The 24,005-nt window shown below is 43.8% G+C and overlaps 1 protein-coding gene across 9 annotated transcripts in view; it reads right to left on the bottom strand.

The window, feature by feature from the left end:
- clasp2 (cytoplasmic linker associated protein 2) overlaps positions 1 to 24,005 on the bottom strand; it is a 55,417-nt gene that overhangs the window by 6,415 nt on the left and 24,997 nt on the right. For 2 of the 9 annotated variants that reach the window (XM_070845948.1, XM_070845950.1), the window contains exons 8-31: positions 21,240 to 21,380; positions 18,441 to 18,514; positions 18,196 to 18,288; positions 17,941 to 18,086; positions 17,618 to 17,753; positions 17,425 to 17,495; positions 17,239 to 17,298; positions 16,997 to 17,074; positions 16,570 to 16,737; positions 15,370 to 15,410; positions 14,832 to 14,984; positions 12,851 to 12,952; positions 10,004 to 10,177; positions 9,629 to 9,673; positions 8,132 to 8,239; positions 7,730 to 7,792; positions 7,103 to 7,209; positions 6,926 to 6,949; positions 6,612 to 6,767; positions 6,127 to 6,218; positions 5,978 to 6,041; positions 4,230 to 4,393; positions 2,347 to 2,425; positions 269 to 412 (exon numbers count right to left, since the gene is read on the bottom strand). In XM_070845948.1, coding sequence (XP_070702049.1) covers positions 269 to 412; positions 2,347 to 2,425; positions 4,230 to 4,393; positions 5,978 to 6,041; positions 6,127 to 6,218; positions 6,612 to 6,767; positions 6,926 to 6,949; positions 7,103 to 7,209; positions 7,730 to 7,792; positions 8,132 to 8,239; positions 9,629 to 9,673; positions 10,004 to 10,177; positions 12,851 to 12,952; positions 14,832 to 14,984; positions 15,370 to 15,410; positions 16,570 to 16,737; positions 16,997 to 17,074; positions 17,239 to 17,298; positions 17,425 to 17,495; positions 17,618 to 17,753; positions 17,941 to 18,086; positions 18,196 to 18,288; positions 18,441 to 18,514; positions 21,240 to 21,380 — 2,483 coding nt within the window. Of the gene's footprint in view, positions 1 to 268; positions 413 to 2,346; positions 2,426 to 4,229; positions 4,394 to 4,900; positions 4,904 to 5,226; positions 5,287 to 5,977; positions 6,042 to 6,126; positions 6,219 to 6,611; positions 6,768 to 6,925; positions 6,950 to 7,102; positions 7,210 to 7,729; positions 7,793 to 8,131; positions 8,240 to 9,628; positions 9,674 to 10,003; positions 10,178 to 12,850; positions 12,953 to 14,831; positions 14,985 to 15,369; positions 15,411 to 16,569; positions 16,738 to 16,996; positions 17,075 to 17,238; positions 17,299 to 17,424; positions 17,496 to 17,617; positions 17,754 to 17,940; positions 18,087 to 18,195; positions 18,289 to 18,440; positions 18,515 to 21,239; positions 21,381 to 24,005 lie in introns of all 9 variants that reach the window. The other 7 variants (XM_070845957.1, XM_070845949.1, XM_070845951.1 and 4 more) reach the window with 7 other exon arrangements.

The following is a 24,005-nucleotide window of genomic DNA, read 5'->3' as shown; positions in this document are numbered from 1 at the left end:
GTTGTCCTTCATCTTTTATCTTACATGTATCTTTTCTGTTACGGAGCCTCCCAGACAGAGAATTTCAGTGTTCAAGTATACTTGTACAACCGGAAAGAAAATAAACACCTTGAAGACTTTGAGATGCTTTCCTGTGTTTGTGTGTATTATTGGACCACAGAATGCTGTGATTCTTTTTCCAATAACATTAGAATTAACTATGGGAATGTTTTTTTGTGGCTTTTGACTGAGTTAATCTCAAAACTATGTCAGGTCTGTGTGTCAGCACCTTTCTGACGTCAGAGCTCTTGGGTTCAGTCGTCCACGTGATGATGCGGGAGACGGCCAGCCGAGTCTCACTGGAGTTTACGAAGTCTGGAGCTTCCATCTGTAACGTCAGCGTCTCAATATACTTCAGAATGGCCACCTTCACCTGCAATACAAAAACACATATTTGTAAAACAAACAAAAAAAAAAAAAATAGTAAGTCGGTTGAGGACAGAGAAAAAGCATGGCCAATATTCACCTGCAAAAAACTACAAACACACACGCATGAAAAAGTGACCACCGTCAGCATGTACAACCACGGCAGATTGTGCATCTCTTGCAGGTCTGAAAATCAAATGATCTGATGAATCAGTGAGAGAAGATCAAAGAGCATTCACCGTCATGCCTCATAATGTCGGAAAACAAATCAATGACAAAGAAAAGAGATGACAAATGACAAAACAAAGGAACCAACAAATGCAAACAAACATTCACCACAGGCTCCGAAACGCCACAACAACTGACTCCTGCCCTGATTTTCCTCCAACTCTCCTTCTCCGTCTTTCTACATATGCACCTCAAGGACCAGAACTTCCTCCAAATCACTTAGCAGCGTCGTGCGCGCCATATAATTGCTCCCCCCGGAGCGCACTGACCTGGGAGGACTGGCTCCAGGCTGCGGCCTGCTCGTCTAGAGAGCAGGCGTGGCGCCGCGCTCTGGGGGGGAACAATTTTACCCCGGACCCTCCCCTGCCTCGCCCTCGCCCGCAACACGAGCTCCGTACAGGCTTCAGAAAGAGAGAGGAGAAGCACCGCATCAATCAACGAAGAAAGGGAGACGAGGACAGGGGAGGGCAGGAGGGGACAAGAGGGGAAAAGGTAGAGCAAGGAGGAGGGAGGGAGGATGCAGAGAGTTTAAGAGGAGTAAAAGGACTTGGAAGTAGGTTTGGGCGATACTGAAATTTTATGATGCTATTGTGAAAACCTGGCTATAAACAATGTAACCGTTCAGGCCACATGACAGCAGTGAAGCGCTGTGAGTTAAACGACATAAATCAGTGGTTTATGAAGCTTCATGCAACAGTTTATGAGCTGGATGATGATCGCTACGCTGCTGAAAACCTCAACAAGGTATTAACATCTTTATAATGTCTACACTTTATAGTATAGTGCATGAGTTGAAGTCTGCATGTACACAGACAGTGTCTTTAGGTTACTATTTGCATTTTTACTATGTGATATTGATTGTGTATGTATATTCAACCAAGAAACTGTTAAGAGATAAAAACAACTAGGTGAGGCTGTTGGTTTTTGGTCGAATGAACAGCAAATCAGAAAAATCCTGTAAATCCAAGATTGCCATAAAGCAGTTATCCTCATTGAACACCCAGACATGTTTCTACTGTGTCATGGTGAATATCATCATATTGTGCTTCACTTCACTTCAAAGTATCCAGTAACAGCAGTAAAATTTTGAAATGTCAATTAAAGAGCGAGAATAGTTTTGAGAAAATTTATATTGTTGGGGCAGAAGGTTGAAATTGTAGTACTAATAATATCTTTCATTGCCCAAACCTAGTTGGGATGCAAAGGAAGAGGCAGACTGTGAGAATGGGGTGAAATACCAGGCAGGACAGGGAGGAAGACGAGAGATAAAGGGGTAAGGAGAGTGAGGTTTGTGAAGTAGGAGAAATTGAAGGGAAGGTAAGATGGGGAGGTGAGGTGATACTGGTGAGGCAAGACGTTTCTCTAAAAGAAGGGTTAGTGTGAGAGGTGGGGGGGGGTTAGAACAGGAGTGAATGAGGAGTTAGGGGGGGAAAGCTTGAAGGGTGTGTCACCACACTGTGGCAGAAAAAAAAAGCCAGAGGAGTGGCTACATCAATCGCCAACCAATCACAGCGCAGGATTCAAGGGTTCTGGGAGGCAGCGCCAGCACGCGCAGGCATGAGGTCATTTCAGTGGAGCAGTTCGGTACAGCAGTGAGTTTCCAGCCTTACGTCCTTCATTCCCTGCCTTACTCAGACCCTCACACGTCTGGCACTTTCTTTCATGTAAAACACACACACACACACACACATATTTAACAAACATGTGATTTACCTTCAGGTTGGGCGTCTGTGTCTGGTCTACAGTGAACCTCATGAGAATAGTAAACTGGAGGTCATTGGGGAAGGACTCTCTGTCACAAAATAAAAGAAATCCACATTAAACTGCCAGCGCACACAGAAACACAGTAGGACCTTTACCAGGTGTCTCGGCAGGTTAAGATAAGTTAATAACTATTTTGCAAACTAGCTTTTCAGAGCTTTCAAATAAAGCTTATTGTCTTTGTCTGTGAACTTCCGTGCTTGAACATATTTTTACTACATCAACAACAACATACAGTGGGTACGGAAAGTATTCAGACCCCTTCATCTTTTCCACATTTTGTTATGTTACAGCCTTATTCCAAAATGGATTAAATTCTTTTTTTCCCCCTCATCAATCTACACACAATACCCCATAATGACAAAGTGAAAAAAGTTTTTTAGAAATTTTTGCAAATGTATTAAAAATAAAAAACTGAAATATCACATGTACATAAGTATTCACACTCTTTATTCAGTACTTTGTTGAGGCACCTTTGGCAGCGATTACAGCCTCAAGTCTTCTTGGGTATGATGCTACAAGCTTGGCACACCTGCATTTGGGGTGTTTTTTCCCCATTCTTCTCTGCAGATCCTCTCAAGCTCTGTCAGGTTAGATGGGGAGCGTCGCTGCACAGCTATTTTCAGGTCTTTCCAGACATGTTCAATGGGGTTCAAGTCTGGGCTCTGGCTGGGCCACTCAAGGACATTCACAGACTTGTCCCGAAGACACTCCTTCGTTATCTTGGCTGTGTGCTTCGGGTCGTTGTCCTGTTGGAAGGTGAACCGTCGCCCCAGTCTGAGATCCTGAGCGCTCTAGAGCAGGTTTTCATCCAGGATGTCTCTGTACTTTGCTGCATTCATCTTTCCCTCTATCCTGACTAGTCTCCCAGGTCCTGCCGCTGAAAAACATCCCCACAGCATGATGCTGCCACCACCATGCTTCACCGTAGGGATGGTATTTGCCAGGTGATGAGCGGTGCCTGGTTTCCTCCAGACGTGACGCTTGGCATTCAGGCCAAATAGTTCTATCTTGGTTTCATCAGACCAGAGAATCTTGTTTCTCATGGAGAGTCGTTTAGGTGCCTTTTGGCAAACTCCAAGCGGGCTGTCATGTGCCTTTTACTGAGGAGAGGCTTCCGTCTGGCCACTCTACCATAAAGGCCTGATTGGTGGAGTGCTGCAGAGATGGTTGTTCTTCTGGAAGGTTCTCCTCATTCTCCTCCTCAGAGTAACGCTGGAGCTGTCAGAGTGACCATCGGGTTCTTGGTCACCTCCCTGACCAAGGCCCTTCTCCCCCGATTGCTCAGTTTGGATGGGCGGCCAGCTCTAGGATGAGTCCTGGTGGTTCTGAACTTCTTCCATTTACGAATGATGGAGGCCACTGTGCTCTTCGGGACCTTCAATGCTGCAGAAATTTTTCTGTACCCTTCCCCAGATCTGTGCCTCGATACAATCCTGTCTCGGAGGTCTACAGACAATTCCTTTGACTTCATGGCTTGGTTTCTGCTCTGACATGCACTGTCAGCTGTGGGACCTTATATAGGCAGGTGTGTGCCTTTCCAAATCAAGTCCAATCAATTGAATTTACCACAGGTGGACTCCAGTCAAGTTGTAGAAACATCTCAAGGACAATCAGTGGAAACAGGATGTACGTGAGCTCAGTTTTGAGTGTCATAGCAAAGGGTGTGAATACTTATGTACATGTGATATTTCAGTTTTTTATTTCTAATACATTTGCAAAAATTTCTAAAAAACTTTTTTCACTTTGTCATTATGGGGTATTGTGTGTAGATTGATGAGGAAAAAAAAGAATTTAATCACTGTATATGCCCTAACGTCGTGTGTGACACCCACCGTGTGACATCCAGGGCTCTCTGAACCTTGGCCTGTACGGAGCCCAGCAGGTCAGCTCCCATCTTCTTCAGCAGCTGTGTGAGCAGGACAAACAGCCAGTCCTGCAGATCCTCCTTATGGACCTGGATGAAATCTACCAGCGTCTCCAGGAACATGCTGAAAACCTAAACACATGCGCACACAGTTTGGGTCACACAGTAACTCTGTCACTCACCAATTCACACGTTTCATGCAATCATACATGCACACAAGTAGTCCTGCATTTAACACAGTACAGTTATGCCGAAGAAATAACATGTAGGAGCATTGTTAAGTTAGTGGTTATTCACTCGTCATTGCAGAAGCCCACCTTCATTCCCAATCACCAATTTAACTTAAACCGGCCCAATTAATAAATAATAATATTAATATTAGAAGACAACCACAGTGAGACAGTTAATTACTTGACATGAATTAATAAAACACCAATCACACTGCGTGGGGACAATCTCTACATGCCAGTGGTTGATTTCAGCAGGACAGTGTCATTACAGGCATCGTTATGTGAGGCAGGTTAGTGAGTGCTTGTTATGTTGTTGCCCTGACAACTGGTTGTCCATTCGGATTAATGAAGCAGATTTTCACCCAAACACAATGTATAAGACACAGTAACACTGATTGACCAGACTTACTCTCTACAGAGAGTTCCACAGTGGGGTGGCATGAGGGAGAGAGAGACACATCTGTTAGCATCCTGACAAAGAATACCTGAATGTGCTCAAGTGTCTGAGTGTTTGCTCACAGTCTTGACTTTCTATCCAACATTTGCAAAACGGAAAAAGAGTCAAATACATACGAGTAACAACATCAATAAAAAATGTGAAGTGATGCTTTGTGCACACCAGGAAAGAGCTGAGAACTGAGAGTCAAAGTTGAAAAACGTTGGAGATGAGAAAGAAGAAGTGGGAATGTTGTGGGACAGATAGATGAAGGCAGTATCCATGGCGAGATGCAATACCTTGAAGGAGGCTGAGCTTATACCGGATTCTGCCGTGCCGTACACCCTGCCGGAGTCTCGCTGAAATTCATCAAATCATCAAACGTCAAACGAGGGGAAGGAGGGGGTGCTCACACACTTTGCGACGTGTGTGAAGGCAACGGGCACTCAAAAACGCCGAAGGAAAAGTGGCAATGTTAGACAGGGCGAACCGCAGCCGGTTAGTCAGAGAGAAGAGCTGGCAGCTCAGATATCTGCGTGTTTATTTACGTGCGTCTTGAGTGTGTGTGCGGTCAGTGTCGCTGCCTCAGATTGCAGGGAGGGAGGGGGAAGTGCAGTGAATGCAGTGAGCTCAGCCAGCGGGTTGGCTGCTGAACAGTGACAGAGCAATCGCACCGGACGACGGCGAGCGTGAGGTCACACGCAAACTCAGGCGTGGCATGCTGTTAGAAAACAGTCCGTCGCACACTCTGCATGCCTGTGTTTATGCTGGAGTGAGTATATCCGTGTGTGTGTGTACATCTGAGAATACAGGATGGCCTGCTTATCCCGTCTTTATCGCTAAACTTAGTGAAATATGTAACATCGGTGACTGTTAAGATGTGTATAACCAAATAATTCCTTGTCTTCGTTTTGGCAGAATCCGGTACAGTGAAGGATGGAGGGATAAACAATGTATTTGGAACCAAAGTAAAATGAATCTATTTGAAATTATATTGAAAATGAGTGCTGTGGGTCTTTGTGTGAGTCGTTGCGCTGCATGCACTCATACCTTACTGTGAGGGTCTGCAAACATCCTGGTGAAGATTTCACACAGCCTCTTCAACTCTACCCGACTGCACATCAAGAACAAACACAGTTAGATGAAAATAAGTGATCATTCATCATTTGGGAAACACATTCGCCTGTTGCGTGGCTGACCTGAGGGTGCGTTGGTTCTTGAGCAGCGCCTGCAGGCCCAGAAGCCCCTCCTTCCTCTCTGACCAATTGGCACTGGCACAACGGTTCAACACCTGGGAAGAACAACAACACTGGCTTTCTGGTTTTTGATATTTATGGGAAGGAAAGAATTACTGGATCTCAATATCAAAGACTGCATGAAGCTACGTGATTCCAATTCCTGTACTAATGGCACCAAATTTCACTTTGCAAAGTTATACTACTAAAAATCAACTGCAATCCAAATTTCACTCACTTGCAAACAGGCGTTTATGTTAATGGCTCAGTCATGCCCTCAAAATTATACATTGAAGGCATGAACTTGTCTGTCTGATCGCTGCAGATACACAGTATATTGTTTAAGCAAATCCTTCAAATCTATACAAATGTAACGAACTTACAGTACCTATACCTTATGTACAATATGTAATAAGTAGATATGTTATATATTATATGTAACTGCCAACCTCAGCTACGTCCTCTGTCTGCCTCATGTAGGTGGGGATAGCTCCTCCATTCCTGGAGCTGTAGGACCTCTCTGAACAGGCGCTGGAAGCATCGCTGTTAGCGTCATCATCGGAGTACATGCCGTAGTTTTCGTACCGCCGCCGTGCTGGCTTCTTCTGCGGGTAGAGGACAGGAATAAAGAGGACATGAAATTAAACTGAAAATGAGGACAGAGTAATACCAGACACAGGCAGAAAACATGCACTGACTAGCTTGATAGAGCACAAACACAGCTAAACACACACACACGTAGGAGGCAGGAGAAGGAGCTGACCTTGGACCGCATGTCTCCCAAAAGCTGACAGCATTAAACAGAGGTAGAACCAGTGGTTAGTTAATACACACACACACACACCAGGAGGTGTCAGCCGCACATGGTGACAGCTTACTGCAATGTGTTTTTTTGTGTTTTGTTATGTATGCGTGTTGGTTAGTGCGCATGTTTTCATACCAGTGCATCTGCAAGAGCCTCTTCTACATCTGAGCCTGTGTTGAGGACCCTCATGGCACTGACAGAAGAGGAGAGACGACTGGACTGACTGATGCCAAAACCTGATCCTGCAGAGAATCAGGAAAGAAAACTTTAGGCTTGAGACCCAAACTTGCAAACCGTCTTCTCTCACTTTTCCACTGCTGATCCACCATCCACCTCATCATCGTCCATTCTCTGACATTTACTCAACCCACACACGCTTCATTTCCAAGCCCTGTAAGCTGATGTGATGACTTGTTAGGTGACATTGCAGGTACCACTGGGGGAGAAAGTATGATTGACAGAAAACGTAGGAGAACATGTTGATGCCCCTGCAGAGAAGGAGCAGAGCTAAACAAAGAAAACAGATGGGTAAAACTGGCAGAATGGTTGGCAACTGGCAACTGAACGGGCAGAAACATGCGATTCCACTGGAAGGCTCAACATCCTGGAGCAGAATATAAAAAAACAAAACAAAAACAAAAAAACACGGAGGGTGATGGACAAGAAAAGAAATACGCTGACAAAAAAAGAAAACGGAGCGAACAAAAATTAAGGCAAAGTGGGTGGGTGAGGTACAGAGAAATAGATGTACTCAGCCTTCACCTGCAGCCCCAAAAGTGTCAGGTGTGTGGAGAGCTCCGGTGGAGCGAGAGTAGCTCCGCGTTGCTGCAACCAAGATTAAAACACACATACAGAGTTTAACACTCGCACACACGCACGCACACACAAGACAGAGCGCACACAACCCTAACACTGATTGATCAGGGTGTCAGAGTAGAAAGAAAGGCCGAAAAACATGCAAGTGATTTTTATTTTATTAATGATCAACTGCTTTAACTGTTGAGATGTTGAAGTTTAGTTAAATTCAGTCACTGAATTAAAATAAAGCCTATATTTCTTTGGTTTGAGCTAACTTCATAAAGCAAGGTTTCTCTTCTCCTTTGATGTCTCATTCTGGTTCTATTAGTCATCCCTCCTGGGTGTCTCTCCACTGCTGCTACTCACCAAGGGGTGTGAAGGAGCGTACGGGGCTGGTGTCCCGGCTGCTCTCCCTGCTGGCCTCTCTGCTGCAGCCCTGACTCATACTGGGCCGAGGGATACGACTGCCCCGAGCTAAGGGAACCCGCGACACAACACCGCACAGCAGCCGAGGAAAAGGTGAGGGGAGGAGCAGTGGAGGGGGGGAAAAAGTGGCAGTAAGACCACAGAGGACAAGGGAGAAGGGACAGAAGACAACAAAAAAACAAACGTGAAGAAGAAAAACACACATGAGCAAATAGAGAGGAAGGTACATGAATAGAGACATAAATAAGACAGAACAAGCAAAAGTGACAAACTGACAGAAGAATACGAGCACAGGTCTACTGGCCCCAAAGGAGCATCTCAACACATTTTAGTCTCTTCTTTTTCATGATGACTGAGCAGTAAATCCCGTCAGAGGACTGAGGTTAGGGCCGCAACTAACAATTACTTTCATTAAGGATTATTCTGCCAATTATTGTCTTTCTTAGGGCTGCATCTAGAGATCAGCATCGATTATTATTTCAGTTTATTGTTATTTAGCCTATTAAATAGTGAAAAAAACAAGATGACATCTTTAAATGTCTTGTTTTCTCCCACCAACAGAAAAAATATTGGAGAAACTTTCATTAGAAAATTAATTACTTACTTAAGCAATTTGTTGAAATAGATATTTGGGTTTACTAGTTTACAATCAAAAAAACATTAAATGGTGTGGATTTTGGCTTCAAAAAATAACTCTACAATGATTTGCCGATTATCAAAATTGTTGCAGTTACATTTGCTGTTAATCTGCTGATCTTTTCAGCTGTGGATGAGATGCATCCAAAGGAAGCACAGGACAGCTGGACTCACATTTAAATGAAACAGACAGTCTGACATTCACACACACTCGAGCGATCACCCTGCCTGTCACATAAACACACACATAAGAGAAAAGGAAGTGATTTGAGTTGAATTTAGCGATCGAGGGGTGGGAGAGGGGAGGATCTGCGTTTTCAACCAGTAGCATCGCAATCAACTTCACCGTTCATTGCTCTGTTCATCAGCGTCAACATCTACCCGGCCAATCAGGGTTAATCACAGCTGACCAAAAGGGTTACAAAGCCCTGATGAAGCTTTGCTAATCCTGCTAGGAGGTTCGTTCATCAGCCATTGACAAAAGTTAGTAAACAGAGGGAGGAGGTATGTTCATATTGCAGAAACACCTGCTGATCATGGGCACCCATCACCATTACAACACAGCCATGAAGTCAGAGAGAGGTTAGAGTGGGGGGGGGGGGGGGTCATCTATGAAGCTGAGGCGGTGAGCTACAGCTTGATGGAGGGATTGGGAAGGAAGGAGAGATTGTGATATGTGCAGAGATGGAGATCAAGATTTAGGGATAATCTTAAAATGAGGAGGGAAGCTGAAGATGCGAACAGATGGATTGAGGTGAAGAGACGGATGGCAAGATGGTCTGGTCGAGGTCGGAACCTTACCTCCTCTGCTCGCTCCGTTGTAGATGGAGCTAATGCTGGAAGGAGCTAGAGGACAGAAGCAGAAGAAAGAGAAGAAAGGCAGGGGGAGGAACACAGGAGGAGAAGGAGTAGGAAGGAAAAAAAGTTGAGATCAAAGGGTACGTGGTCAATTGAGTGTAACAGTGTGTGCTATTTGTAGGGTATCACCGAGTTAAACTGAGGAAAAATAAGCCATCATATAACATTTGAGTAGTTGTTGTAAAACTAACCAATAAAAAAGGACAAACTTTATTTGTTCAGTTGTAATGAATAAAACCTAATTCCTAAGGGAAGGACAAACAAGTCCTTGTGTTTATGTTCAGGCTTCCCTTTATGAAACAGTGATTGTTCACGTACCAACAGACAGGCGGGTGGGGGAAGAGTCTCTGGAGCAGCCCTGGCTGCGTGGGATACGGCTGCGTCGGTGTCCGTCCCCGCTGCTCCCGGCCAGCACCCGGTGGGCCCCTGAGCTCATGGTGCTCAGAGCTGTACTCGTCAGCACGCGACCTGGGGAGCCACTCCGGCTGCCGGCTTTGGAGAGACGCAGAGAGAGAAGAAAGGCAGAAAGTAAAGTCAGAGTCTTACTCAGAAAACAAGTGGAATTTCACAGTGAAAGCTACAGAGAAACAGAACAAAACTCCCCTCTAATGTGAGGATCTTTGTGATTAGTTGTTTTATGTGCATACAACTGACAAAGACAGTTGCTTCTACTTCACTTAGTGGCACAAGTTTCCAGGCACAGTATGGATATTAATTAACAGATCTTAATGTCAAACTTTACAAGTGTTGGATGTCATTGGACAGGAGATTCTTGGGGCGAGGAGAGGAGAAAACCACACCAAGAGGAAAGTGCATTTTACAATGAGTTTAGATTGGGAGTGTTGACACCAACTCATACAAAATCTTTCATACAAATAAATTACAACAAAATAAATTCACTGAATAAATACATTTTAATTTAATTAAATGTCAAGTGACCTTTTGACAACACGGTGAAAACAATTTCACAGATCGCTCTCTTGTCCTTTGAAATGCAGGATATATGAAGTTAATTCTGATGTTTGATAACAGGGGTCTCCATGTCTCCTCCCCATGACACCCTGTATCCAAATGCAAAGCTGACAGTGTCTCTGATTCTACACTGACCCACATTACTATCAACCTAAAGACAAACAGTTGAGGAGAAGCTGAACATGAAGCGTGTGAGCAGGTTTTTAGGGAACAAACCGTTGGGCTCAACACATGAAGCTGGACCTCAACTGACTTCAACATGACTGACAATGAGCACACAGACACGACTCTCTCTCTCTCTCTCTCTCACTGACACACAAAAACTCAACTAAAGCAACACACACAAACTCAACACATGACAAGTCTCTAAGTACTACCTTATGACACAGTGCTAAATACTTATATCTAAATGACAGAGAAAGCTACATAGAGACTGCTCTGGTATTCTGAGGACATTTTGATCAGTATATAACTTTACAGACAGTGCGAATAACTTTTTTTTTTTTTTACACTTTTTATAATTTATCAACTTTCCCTTCCTTTCTTCTCTCGATACACAAAGCTTCTATAAAAACCTACGATATAAAAATACAATTTTCATAAACTGATTAGAAGCTCAGAATTAATAGCTTGATTAAAAAATATATTTGGACGACTGAATTCTAGTAGGGAAAGGAGTTTGTCCGTTTTACAACGGGGAAAATAATCTTCTCCATCTTTAGGCTACATCCAGGCACGCATAAGAGTGCAGAAACACAAGGCTCCCAAAGCAGTGTGTGCATGATTATTGAACAGCCATCAACAGTCTGTGACTACAAGTCCCAGCATGCCTCAGCCAGAGTGGGAGGAGCCTTAAGTGACCTTTCTGGTTGCAAGTGAAGGAAGGGGCAACAGAGGAAAGCAGTAAAGATAAAGAGAGCGGATAAAAAGAAGTAGCGTTGTAATCTTACCACCAACAGGGGTAGCGGACTGAGATCCTGAGCCATTAAGCCCATTGGTTGGGAGGAGGGGGAAAGCAGAGGCGAGGGGGAAGGAACAGCAGATTAAACCAGATGAATTATGGGTATTAGCGCAAAAAAGCGTCATGGGAGTTAGAACACAGAGTACGATGGGAGCGCATCCTGGTGTTCCACATCAAGAATGAAGGCGAAGCTGAAGCACTTTAATTAAATAAATCCATTTATTAAAGAGAAAACAACTACTGAAACATGTTGCTAAAACAAACACACACACACACACGCTGAACCAGCTGCAGATGATAGCCTGGGAAAAGCGGTGCATGTTGGGACAGTTGGCATATGCATGAAGCAAAGCCTGTTCACAATGAGGAAAAGAAAATGCCTAAATGCAAATATGCTCAAAAATATCCATACACTCCTTCACACACATACGTACGTAGGAAATCCTTCCTACCTAAGCCTCTGTTCAGCTGCCATTTCTACTGTTTCTGTTAGTCTTTTAGCTAAATGTCCAAATCTGATTGGTGCACTGGGCTGTGGTCCAATCACTTTCTACTTTTAATCAGGTTTCCAAGGCGGCACCAAAGCCACCACGCTAAGAAGCAGCAAGTATTTTTGGAAAGCGGGTACACACAAATCTGCTTGATGCGTTGCAATAGTAGCTCAAGCGGCTTGTGTTCCTTCATGTCTGTTGAAGTATTTTTAACAACCCAAATGACAGCCAGAGCCAGGCGAGAGCAAACTGTCCACCACACCATCCTCAGTGATGAGACACAGCATGCATTGAAAAACACACACACACACACACACACACACACACATTCCTCGTACACACTCCTCACACACACTCCACACACAAAACACCTTGATCAGAATGAGAGCAACAACAGCAGGTGGGCCACCATTCCCACTGTGGTACACAGACAGACAGACAGACACACACACACACACACACACACACACTCTCTGACACACACTCTGACATAATACATAACATAATACCTGGAGTGCAATCGGATTCGTCGGAACCTGAAGGCACAAAAACATTTACATGGAGCTTATCGTCACCATGAGGGCAACAAAGAGCCTGAGAAACTACACACACACACACTCCGAGAAGCTCAAGCACACCATTTCTGTTGCTGCGTATGTGTAAGTGGACTCGATACCCAGAATATTTCACTCACGGCTGGGTTTAACGTCATGCTGTGTGCTTGGTGTGGGGGGTACATACGTTGTGACTGGGAGACCATCTTGGTGCGGCTGCGTCCACGTGAGTCCACCTGGCTGGACACGCTGCTGGCAGTGGACAAGGGCTGCTTGGTGCGAACACGGCCTGTATGTATGCGAAGACATAAATACGATAAAAATACAGAAACACCCCCCCCCCCCCCCACAAAAAAAAAACCTCCACCCTGCTGTGCTTCCTATGCTCCTACACAGCTAGTCACAAACAGTTTGCAGCTGAATGAAGGCCAGTACCTAAGAAGCACTACAGCTGATGAAAAGCTACTAATGCTGGAAGCTGCTGAGCGAACAACAGATCCTAAACTAAACAGATTCAGCCAGGTGTGCACGCAGATAAATACACCAGGGATGCTTCGTTGGGATTAGGAACCAGCTTCAGTAAGCACGGACTTAAGATCTGAAACTGGTCATAACACAAATAGTTCTTTATTTCCAAATATTGATCGATTTGATGAAAATTAAATGACATCTGACATTTTGGAAGTCAGCGCAAACCCCTGCAGTGTATCCAATCCACTTACAAAGGCAAATTTTGTTTATGTTAAGCCAATCTAAAATACCTGTTTATAAGCTCTACTCAGAAAACAACCTTGCACATACTTGATTGGATAAATTAATGCTGGATCTGTGATGGCAAATTTCAAGTCTTCATTTTTTATTTGTAGTGTTTTAACTACGAGGATTCTACAGTACAAGAATATCAGTATTGATTCCTGGTGGTTCCTCTGCAGATGACAACAAACTTCAAATCTAGGTATCAATTTTGTCAATGTTCCCAACTAGAACATCCCTAAAAGCATGCCCACACATACATCCACCTATCCACAATCTTACCATTGTCTGACCTGGTCCCTACAGACAGACAAAGAAGGAGCAGGTTGTAAATAGCACATTTCACCTGATATGTGTATAAGAGCACTACAAGAACACATCCCAAGTATCCTAACAAAACCTCAATAGCTGAATGACACAGTTTAATGCAGGTGTCAATGGTCAGACCTTTTCCGTATTAGACAAAAAAAAAATCAAACTGTAGCAAAGCAGAAGATGACCTTAGATATGTAATTAATTTGATTAATGATGTGCTGAGTAGACGGTGATACAAATGAGGGTTGAATGTAATTCTGACAGCAGGGGGCGCTGTGGCCACACACTGCAACTAAAGGAGTTGACATGGACTGGAATGAAGTGAGGGAAAAGAAGAGAAAGGAAAAAAAGAAAAGCACGAGTAGGTTGTTGCTGGCGAAGCAGAGTGAGATGATCTTACCATCCGTTTTATCAGAGGCATCATCTTTAGTAGCAGAGATAGAGAGGAGTGGGTGGAAGAAATAAAAGGGAAGATATGAAGGGGAACAAAAAGCAAAGGATTGACACAAATGATTATTAAAAAAATAAGAGATACAAAAGGAACCCAAGAAAGGGGAAATGAAAATTGAACAGAAAGTGTGAGTAACAGGAAAACACAAAATAATGTAAAGGAACAAAGAATGTCAGACATAAAAGAGAGGAGAGACAAGAGAAGAGAGGAGCACAGTGTGCATTAGTCAGAGAACATCTGTTTAACAGAGAACCATGCAGATGGTGGTCAACATCAAAACAGAGAGAGACAGACAAACCAACACAGAGGATGATATTCATCTACAGAGCATGCACACATGACATCCACACCAGGACGTACAGAGGATACATTAACAGGCAATGAGCAGGCAGCAGGAGAGGAGAGTAAAGGAGCGGAGAGGAGCAAGGCCAGTCCAGGCACTGGAGTATGTGAGCGTGTGGGTCCAGTGAGCTTTTACAGAGGAAGACTTTTACTTCTAACTTCAACCTGAGTGACATTTTAGGAGAACTGTTTCTGAGCTGATCTGTGAGGACTCCCCAGACGGGGCCTCCGTCTCTCCCTGATGTCCCGTTGATCACATGCTGACAGACGTCTGATTAGTCTCTGACTTGACTAACGGGGCCCTTACCCAGTGAGGAGTAGGAGCCAGGGGGCAGACGCCCTGCTGCCCTGGTCTGTCCGACGTGCCGGTGCTTAGCGACTGCTGCTGCATTTACATCGACGTCGCTACGGGAACGCTGCAGGGAGGCTGATGGCACCCCACCCTTTGAACCCGCAGGGACTGATAGGACAGGAGGAGGAGCAGGAGGAGGAGTGTGTTGGAGAAGGGGTCGGAGGTGACGGAGGGATATATACACATCACAAACACGTGCAGGCACCACACTAAACAAACACAATACTGATACCATACAGAAATACACAAACAGCCAGACACATATACGCATATACACATATACGTGTGGTAACATAACAAAACAGGATGTGATTGTACGGGGCTGGACACAGGCAGATGTACATGAGGATGATAGGAAATGGCTCTGTAGGAGCTGATGTTTGTCATACTGTGTGTGTGTTTTCACAGGAGCGAGTAAGCATGTAATTATGTGTTTGAGGGACCGTGTGAGGATGTGTGTGGGTGTGTGTGTGTGTGTGTGTGCTTGACTCACCTCGCCCTGGAGCTGCTGACCATTTAGAAGTCAGTGGCCGACTGAAGAGAGATAAAAGTAGGTCAGTCAACAAAACAAAACAAAAATAATCACAGTGGCAAAGTAGTTCTGCCTGATGAACAAAAAATCATTTTAATTTTCTTTTTTTCCCCACTGAGAGACTTCCACACTAAACAGTATTCAATGACAACAAGTTTAAAACATAAAGTAGTGAAGAAGGAAAGAACATCTACTTTGCTCTAATTTTAGCTTGCTTTGGTATTCATTTTGTCAGTGAAATAGAATGCAGAGGAGGCAAAACAATGACAAATCTGAAATACTGGGGTTAGACCAGGGGTGCCCACACTTTTTCGGCTCGCGAGCTACTTTTAAAATGACCAGGTCAAAATGATCTACCTACGTTAAAAATGCTAAACATATATTTATTTCTATATATACTGAGTATACTTTATATTTACAATATATGTTGGCGTACACTGCATAACTGCAACTAATGTAACCCTTGGTATTACACTGAGAGCAGTAATGCACATAGGTGACAAACAGTGATGTAACCATCAATACTGCACACAAGTGACAAGAGTAACTGGAACATTCAATACATTTATGGTCACTACCTTACTCTGATGACTTGCACTGAATGGAGTAGAATATCCCTTCCTATCCTGTTCCCTATCCCAGAGTATCCCTTCTTTAGTAGATATAAATTGGAGGGCTAGCTAGTAGCTAGCACGTTTGACCGCACATGTCCCTTCCCGGGACCCGTAGGCCGCCCTTTTTTTACTTATGTTTTTTTAACGTCAGGCGATCTACCGGCACTACCTCCGATCGACGTATTGGGCACCTCTGGGTTAGACTAATGCCCTGAATAACCTTCTAGGAATTTCTTTGTTCAACAAGCCTTTAACACCAGTGGATGAAGTTACTGGGGATTTTTGTTTTTCTAAAAATTAGTGGGCAGTCGAGTTTTTTTTTTTCTTTCCCGAACGCATACAGCAGAAACGCTGATAAGAGAGAAAAAAGAAAATAAACCAAGGAGATTTGATCCATGTACAGCAGGGGCGTCTAACAGATGGGGTCTTACAAAAACATTACAAAATTACTTCTTATTATCTTCATTTTCAAGATTTAAAGGTAGTCTTAAAGTAAACCTAGAGGGCTAGAGTGAACTCTTGAGGAGCAGTGCTGAGTGTTGATTACTTGAGGCTCTCTTGAGAGGAGGATGAGGAGCGGTCACTCTGGGGAAGTGAGGCCACGCTGCCAGAGCTCTTCAGGCAGGACTGAAGGGTCCTCTGGTACGACGACTCCAAGGAGTTGTAGAGAGCGTCTGCCTCGGCTGGAAAGTGGTTCCTCAGCCCCCAGTAGGCCCTGAGAGGGACGGCAAGGGAGAGGAAAACAGGGATGGATGTGGACAGAGAAAAAGACAAAGACAGATAAACAGAGACAAATAGTAAAGTAAGAGGGAGAAAAAAAGATGGAGGAGGAGGTGGAAAGATGATGGAGGAGGCAAAAGAAAGGAATAAAGAGATTCAGGCTGGTGAGATATTTAACACCACTTGTCTTTCATATAATCAAATTTTGAGGAAAATGTTTCTCCCTGGTTCTGAGTGTATCATGTGGGTCTTACTTGCGTGCTTCCACTCTGGCCTCTGAGTCTGCATCTCGGATTCCCTTCTTGATGCTCTCAACAAGTACTGCTGTGTGCCTGCAAGGAAGCAATACAGAGACACAAAAGGTGCATTAAGTGTGAACAAATAAAGAAAAACAGGTTTACAAGAACATTTCTTCCTTTGTAAACCACACTAAAGTGAATAAGGCAGCTGTATTGAGCAGAGCTTTGCTCTGAGTGGTGCTGGAATCAGTCCTCACCTCTCTAGAGAGTGGGTTTGCCATTCCTGTAGTAGAAGGTCCAAAAAATCATAACAGCGCCTGGGGATGACACATTTTCATCAATCTCATTATCACAAAAACACTACTTAACAGCGTTGTTTTAGGTTTTTTAAAGCTATTTCTTATTTGAGACCTGCTCAATGTCAATGCTTTTGTGAATCTCACCTTCGAACAGCCACAGACTTGGATGTGCAGTTACTGGTTATCAGGGGGATGAGTCTGGGGACATGGGTGTGCTGCGGAGAGAAGGAGGAGGAGAGAGTGAAAGACAGTGGAAAGATAAGTGGCACTTATGCTGATCACAAAGAATCTGAAAGAGACTGTTGAAAGAATTTATATGTGTGATTGCAACACTCACCCGTATGATGATGCGGATAGCTGACACACCGGAGGTGGCCATGACTTTGGCACAGTTGGGGATGAGGTTGAACAGGACGGGAACGATGGCTTCCGCTCCATGGTCAAATTTATTCCCCAGCACTGATGAGAGGTAGCTACAAGAACACATGAAACATATGTTATAAACATAGAACACAATCAACCTGCCTGATCTATCAGCTTTCTAAAACATGTATGGATGATCACTAGAAAAATGAAAACTATTCTTGCAGCATTTTCTACACTTTATCACTATAAATTGACCCTCCAGTGACAGCAATCTAATCTGTAAAGAACACTCACGCCACAGTGATGCAGGCCTCTCGGACAACTTGTGAGCGCAGGTCTTTAGCTGACAGTTTGAAGGCTCCATCCAGGAGCCGTAGGTGCTGGTAGAAACAGTCATAGGTGGTCGCACCTGCCACCAACAACGAGCGGATCTTCTTCATCTGTAAAATAGACATCCAAACATTACAGACACCAAAAATGATCAAAGAAGCTGTGCCAAAAAAGGCAATTTCAAAAAAAGGGAAATGTGTTGAAGGTGAATTTACTGACAGCATTGGCTCTCTGGTCCCAGTCGTGTTTGTCATCGGAGCAGATCTCACGGATCTTATTGAGGTTGTCCTCAAGATCTCTGGAGGAGTAGATCTGTGGAGACACAGTGAAGGCAGAGGGGGGAGGGAGCAGAGCAGGTAAGTGAAGGACAGAAAAAGTCTGGCCTTGACAGTCTGTGTAATTTGGTTATTAAATGGGTTGGATGTGTGTGAATGTCTGCATTCATGCTCCTGTGTGTGGTGTACCTGGACAGTAGGGACATCTGTGAAGGCTTTGACGAAGTCGTCCTCATCAACTGCCCCGGCACTTTCCTTGGATACTAGAAAATCAGATCAGAGTCAGCTAACATACATATATGAGTGTGTTTGTATTTATATGCTAATGTTAGGCTTCAGCATTTACAGATTTCTGCACTAGTTGGTTTTGTCTCTTCTGGTTTAACTCACAAAAGCACACGCACACACTTCCAACAACACACACGCACTTAAATCAGTGGGTGCAGCCTGTGTTTCTAATAGACTTCCTGGCAGTAATGGGCATGTCAATCATATTTCTCTGGGGGCTGGAAGCTCTGTGGGCCACACTTCCTACAACCCCTTACAGGGGAGGCGGAGAGATGAGGGAAAGATGAGATGAAGGCAGTAAAAAAAAAAACCCAAAAAAGCACAAAGAAAGGAAGGAGCAGCTGAGAGCAGCCCAACTATGGCAGAGGAGAGTTGGGTATTAACAGTAGAAATGCATCCTTCCTCCCTTCCCCTGGGGTTGGTTTCCATATCCGACTGTGCTACAAAGACCTGTCATGTAAAAATTCCCCATGGTCCTCAGAGAGCTGGAGAACATTGCTGTAGCAAGCTGGATGTCTGTAGGCAATATCCTGTAATTTTCAGGGAGTAACATGGTAGCAGACCGGCCATGAGACCCACCTAATAGGACTTCATCGCCATTTTAAATCATTTCTATTGCCAGCTTTATGAAACAGAAAGGTTCTGGGCATGTTATTAGGACGAGCAGTTATAGCTCCAACAATTATCATAAATATGTTGACAGCTGGACCAGTCCAGGGTGTACCCCACCTTTTGCCCAAAGTTAGCTGGGATTGGCTCCAGCCCCCCCCCCCGCGGCCCTCAAGGATAAATGGTATAGATGATGGATGGATAAGTGGATGTGAGAACATTTAATCCAATACAAAAATGTATGCTGAATAAGATGTATCCAACTTTAAACTACTTTAAGTTCATTTTAAAGATTTAGGAGATCATAATGAAGATATATGATTATTAACTGGTTCGGCAGCCTGAAAAAAAAGCTGTGGTTGAACATTGCTGACTTAAAGGAAATATCTTGGCTTTTGAGACGTGTGATGCTGTGGTACTTCATCCTTCCAGATACGGCTTCACACTTTTTTCAAACTCTAGACATTTTTGCTGGCAGTTAATGGCAAATCTGTCTGAGTCTCGCTGCAGAGTGTTGCCAGAGCATGTGGGCATACTGTCATGTAAATGCAAATGAAGACAATGGGGCCTTCCATCAGCGCCATGATGGAAACTATTCTGATACAGCAGAATCAAAGCCAGACAAAATAATTCCCAACAAATAAAATGGAAAAACAAAATGACATGTTTACAGCTGCCAACCCCCATAAACAAGTGAGAGAGTATCACAAATGTGTTGCAGTGGTCAAAGTTTTAGAGCTGTAGTTCTGTGTGAAAAACACCCAGTATTCCCTTGACTTCATCCTCTAATGATCAATAAAACTGTAATGATTCAAGAGACAAGAAGATCCCTGTCATGTGTTTCCAGCCACAAGAGCAATGAACAAGCACTCAGACAGACTGCTTGCTAGTAAAACACATACACCTATGCGTGTATGTGTGCATGTATATGTGATATTGCTGACACAGATACATCAGCAGGCAGCAGGAAATCGACTGCATGGTTGTGGGAGCGCAGCTTCATTCCAATAGAGGGAGGGATGGGGAAAATCAATATATGCAAAGACACTCTAGCCATCTACAACAGGAGGGAGCCTTGACTGGGAGAGAGAGAAGGCTCTCAACAGGAGGGATGATATAAACGGTTTCAAAGGCAGATCTTGCGCAGCCCTGAGTCAACTCCATATATGAGGCTGACAATAAGAACATGATCAGATTTCTGAGGGAGTGTGTCACTGTGGACTGCAATGTCTTCTGACAGTCCCCCTGTAGTCCGTCCTTATTCTGTGACCTCCAGTAACAACACTGCCAGAAAATCTTTATATGGAAGACTATGTCCACATCCAGGAGAAATGTGACCTACACTGAATTGTTGTCCCTGAGGACTTTAAAGGTTAGTGGGGCAGATTTTGATCTTTAGAGTTCAATTATTTGGCCTAAATTGTTTTGCATGCATTCATGCCATAAAGGAGAACCAAAAATGGCACAGACAACTGGGTCACGGGTCGGCTCAACTCTCACTGAAATATCATAACACAGATTTCTTTCTTCTTTGTGTTCTTTCACCAATCATGTTTAGGAGAACACATGTTGGAACTGTATTTCCTCCCTGAACTGATAAAACTGTCACAAACTCCTTTTGGAACTAGGGAAGTTGGTAGACAGCTCAAGTCTGATTCAGGCTGCAATTATTATTAAACAAAATACTATAACAATCATCAACATTAATTTCTGTTGTAGTGGTCCAGTTTTGTATTTTCATACCAACAGTCATTCAAGTTCCTGCCTATAGAAAAGAAAACGGTCATCTCCTCACAAAGCAAATTCTTAATGATGCTTTATGGCCTTGGACTCTTTGGGCTCTTTGTCAGGCAGTAGGATGTCAAGTGTATCTTGACAGATATATATCTAAGCTAATATAAAAATGTGATGCATATTGACTGATTACGGTGACTGCCAAAAGCCTGGAAAAGCCACTAATCTACAAGTCATGACGGAACAATATAAACCCTTTCTCACTAATGAAAATATCTTTTCTCCAACCCGAGCCAACCCAAGCTCAGCCATGCGCCCGCATTCAGTGTGTGGCTAAGTGTACAGTAAGTGAAGTACCTAGCTTGCTACCGGTAGCACTGGGCCTGCGTGCAGCGGACGTCTCTGCAGGCTTCTTGGGAACTTTTGGGACCTTGAAAGCAGCCTGGGCTGAGGAAGAACGACTCCCGTCCACGCTGTCGTCATCCTCAAAACTACGATCTGGCAGGAGAGAACAGAGGGTAGAGTGTTAACATAACTTGAGGAGGAGGACAAACTATTTGCAAAAGTCTTTTGCAAATGTAGCTATTGAGTCAAGTTCTTACACAATATTATGAATCATTGACATCAAAAACTATAAATATTCTAAGCACAGTGGAATGATTATTTTATTGATTCACAACCTGCATGAGAATCATTATAAACTATTACCAAATATTGAATCACAACTTAAGACTCTTAAGAAAATGAATCATATTTTGACAAAAAGATCAGCATCTAATCTCACAATTACTATGTTGACATCTGGTTTCTAACATGTGTAATAAGCTCAAATCCTTCTGAAGCATTTCACTGAACCTTGGATTTTATTTGGCCCTTTTATGTTAAGCATAATAAACTTAAGGCCATTTGAAGACAATGTAAGCTACAAAGAAAAGTAAAGAAAGGAGGGGGATGTGGTCTACAGAGAGCTTGGTCAGGAATCACTAAATCAATACTAATTACAAACACACCACTGGTTAGAAGAAAAATGCAAACACACACACACACACAATCACTTCTACAAGCCCAAAAACACAGCAAATGATCCAAATGTCCACCCATGCAACTAGTGACTGACAGATCCTTCAAACTGCAGGCTAGCAGAAATTAAGCTAGCTAGAAGGCTACCATTGAAACTTGAGGCAAGATAGCAACAACGGTACAGAAATTCGAGCGAGCATATACCAGTGAAAACATTTGCGGACAGCAATATGTGAAGACACAGATACACACACATATATATAAGGCGACTGTCGAGATGAAACTGTTGGCATAGGAATGCAGTTGGGCTCCGGTCGCTCTGACAACCAGCCATGGAGAAATGCGCTAAAGCCACCACCCTACACCTTGACTCATACATCGGCTTACCTACACACACAGTCAACATGCAAAATCCATTGACAGGCATGCATGTGTACATACAAGTCGAATGTCCACCGTGATTGCAGAGCCTACTGTGTTAAGCTCAGTAAATGTGAATTGAGCATGTAAAGAAGCAGACACATGCATCCTTCACCGTGAAAACAACATTCACCACAGACACACACACACACAGTCATTGACACACACAAACACACCCAAGTCCACCCCTGCACTCACAGTCACAGATCCGCTGGCAGATAAGACGCCTCATACTTCTAGGAGGGCGTGGTATTGGGGTCCCCCCTCTTCTCCAAGCCGTACCCCACGACACATGCACACACCTTACACACACCTCATAGTGGTGCTAAGGCTGCACACACACACCTCACATCGCTGTCTGAAAACCCCTCCACCCATACAAGTGCCGGCATTTTCTTTCACTCTCTCTCTCTCATCTATCCCTCCCTCGCTCTCTCTTTCTCCCAGCATCTCTCCTCCTTCCCTCAGCAGCCTCACAGCCAATCAGATGAGACATGACATCATAGTGTTGCAGCCAGTGCGGAGGCAGGACTATGAATGTGTATGTGTGTGTGATGGAAGAGAAAGGGAGCGACGCACACACACAGACACCCCAGGAATATTAACAGGGCTTCTCTAACTCATTATCATTGACAACACACACCCTCCAGCCTCTTGTAGCTCTCTCCCCTTCTCTCTCTCTCTCTCTCTCTCTCTCTCTCTCTCACACACACACACACACACACACACACACAATTATCAACAACCTCTTAACATATTTTTCATGCTGCTGTGTTTATCTGTGAGACGAGAAACACATGTATGTGTTCACTTTCCCTATCTTACACAAAAGAACAAAGGATGAGTAGTGATCAAAGGTGGGGTGTGGAGAGGGAGAAGGGGGGAGGGGAGTGTGGGACCACACCCCTCCATCTGAGGCCTTGACCCTCCCACTCTCACACAGACACACAGTACAGTCTGTGTGTATGTGGACAGTGATGTGTTTTTGGTAGGCTCAACTCTGTAGTCCAGGATACTGTGTTTGAACTTGAACAATGAGGCTTTCAGCTTTAATTTGAGGGTGATTGCATCCACAGCAGATGGGCAGTGGAGAAGTTTTAGGCAACCAAGATGTACAGACACATTTAATATAACTCTAAAGAAAGTTATACATAAAACTAGACTATACATAATTTATAACCAACAATGACCAACTGAAGTCTTCAACCACAAGAGACTTGGAGACACTTGACATCTTCCCTTGCTATCGAGTCTGGCTTATTTTGGGGATTTTTGCATTCAGACGTGTCCATAGCAAGTCAGCAACATGTTCACTTGGACTAGTCTAGCTGCACTGTCCGAAAATTGGGCTGCTATCAATAAAATGGGCGACAATGTCTGCTAGACTGTTCACCCAATCTGTCAAATATAATGTGACAGATTTATGTATACAGAGCTAAAGTGAAATACATGAATACTGTGCAACTATTTACACAGTATATTTAGTATGTATACACTAAATATAGTATATAATGTACATTATATACACAAGCATGCACACATTTGAAAATATCTGGATCTGTTTATGTTAAGTGAAATTTTAATGATGAGTGGCGTGTTTTCAAAGGGAAGGTAACAAACAGCACGTCATCTTGCAACCCTGGGTTCTAAATAACTGTTATAGGTCAGCATCAGGGGTCAAAG

This window comes from Pempheris klunzingeri, chromosome 16 (genome assembly GCF_042242105.1).
Source record: "Pempheris klunzingeri isolate RE-2024b chromosome 16, fPemKlu1.hap1, whole genome shotgun sequence".
Taxonomy (NCBI): domain Eukaryota; kingdom Metazoa; phylum Chordata; class Actinopteri; order Acropomatiformes; family Pempheridae; genus Pempheris; species Pempheris klunzingeri.
The sequence above is the reverse complement of the archived record's forward strand: the minus strand, read 5'-3'. Positions and strand labels throughout refer to the sequence as shown.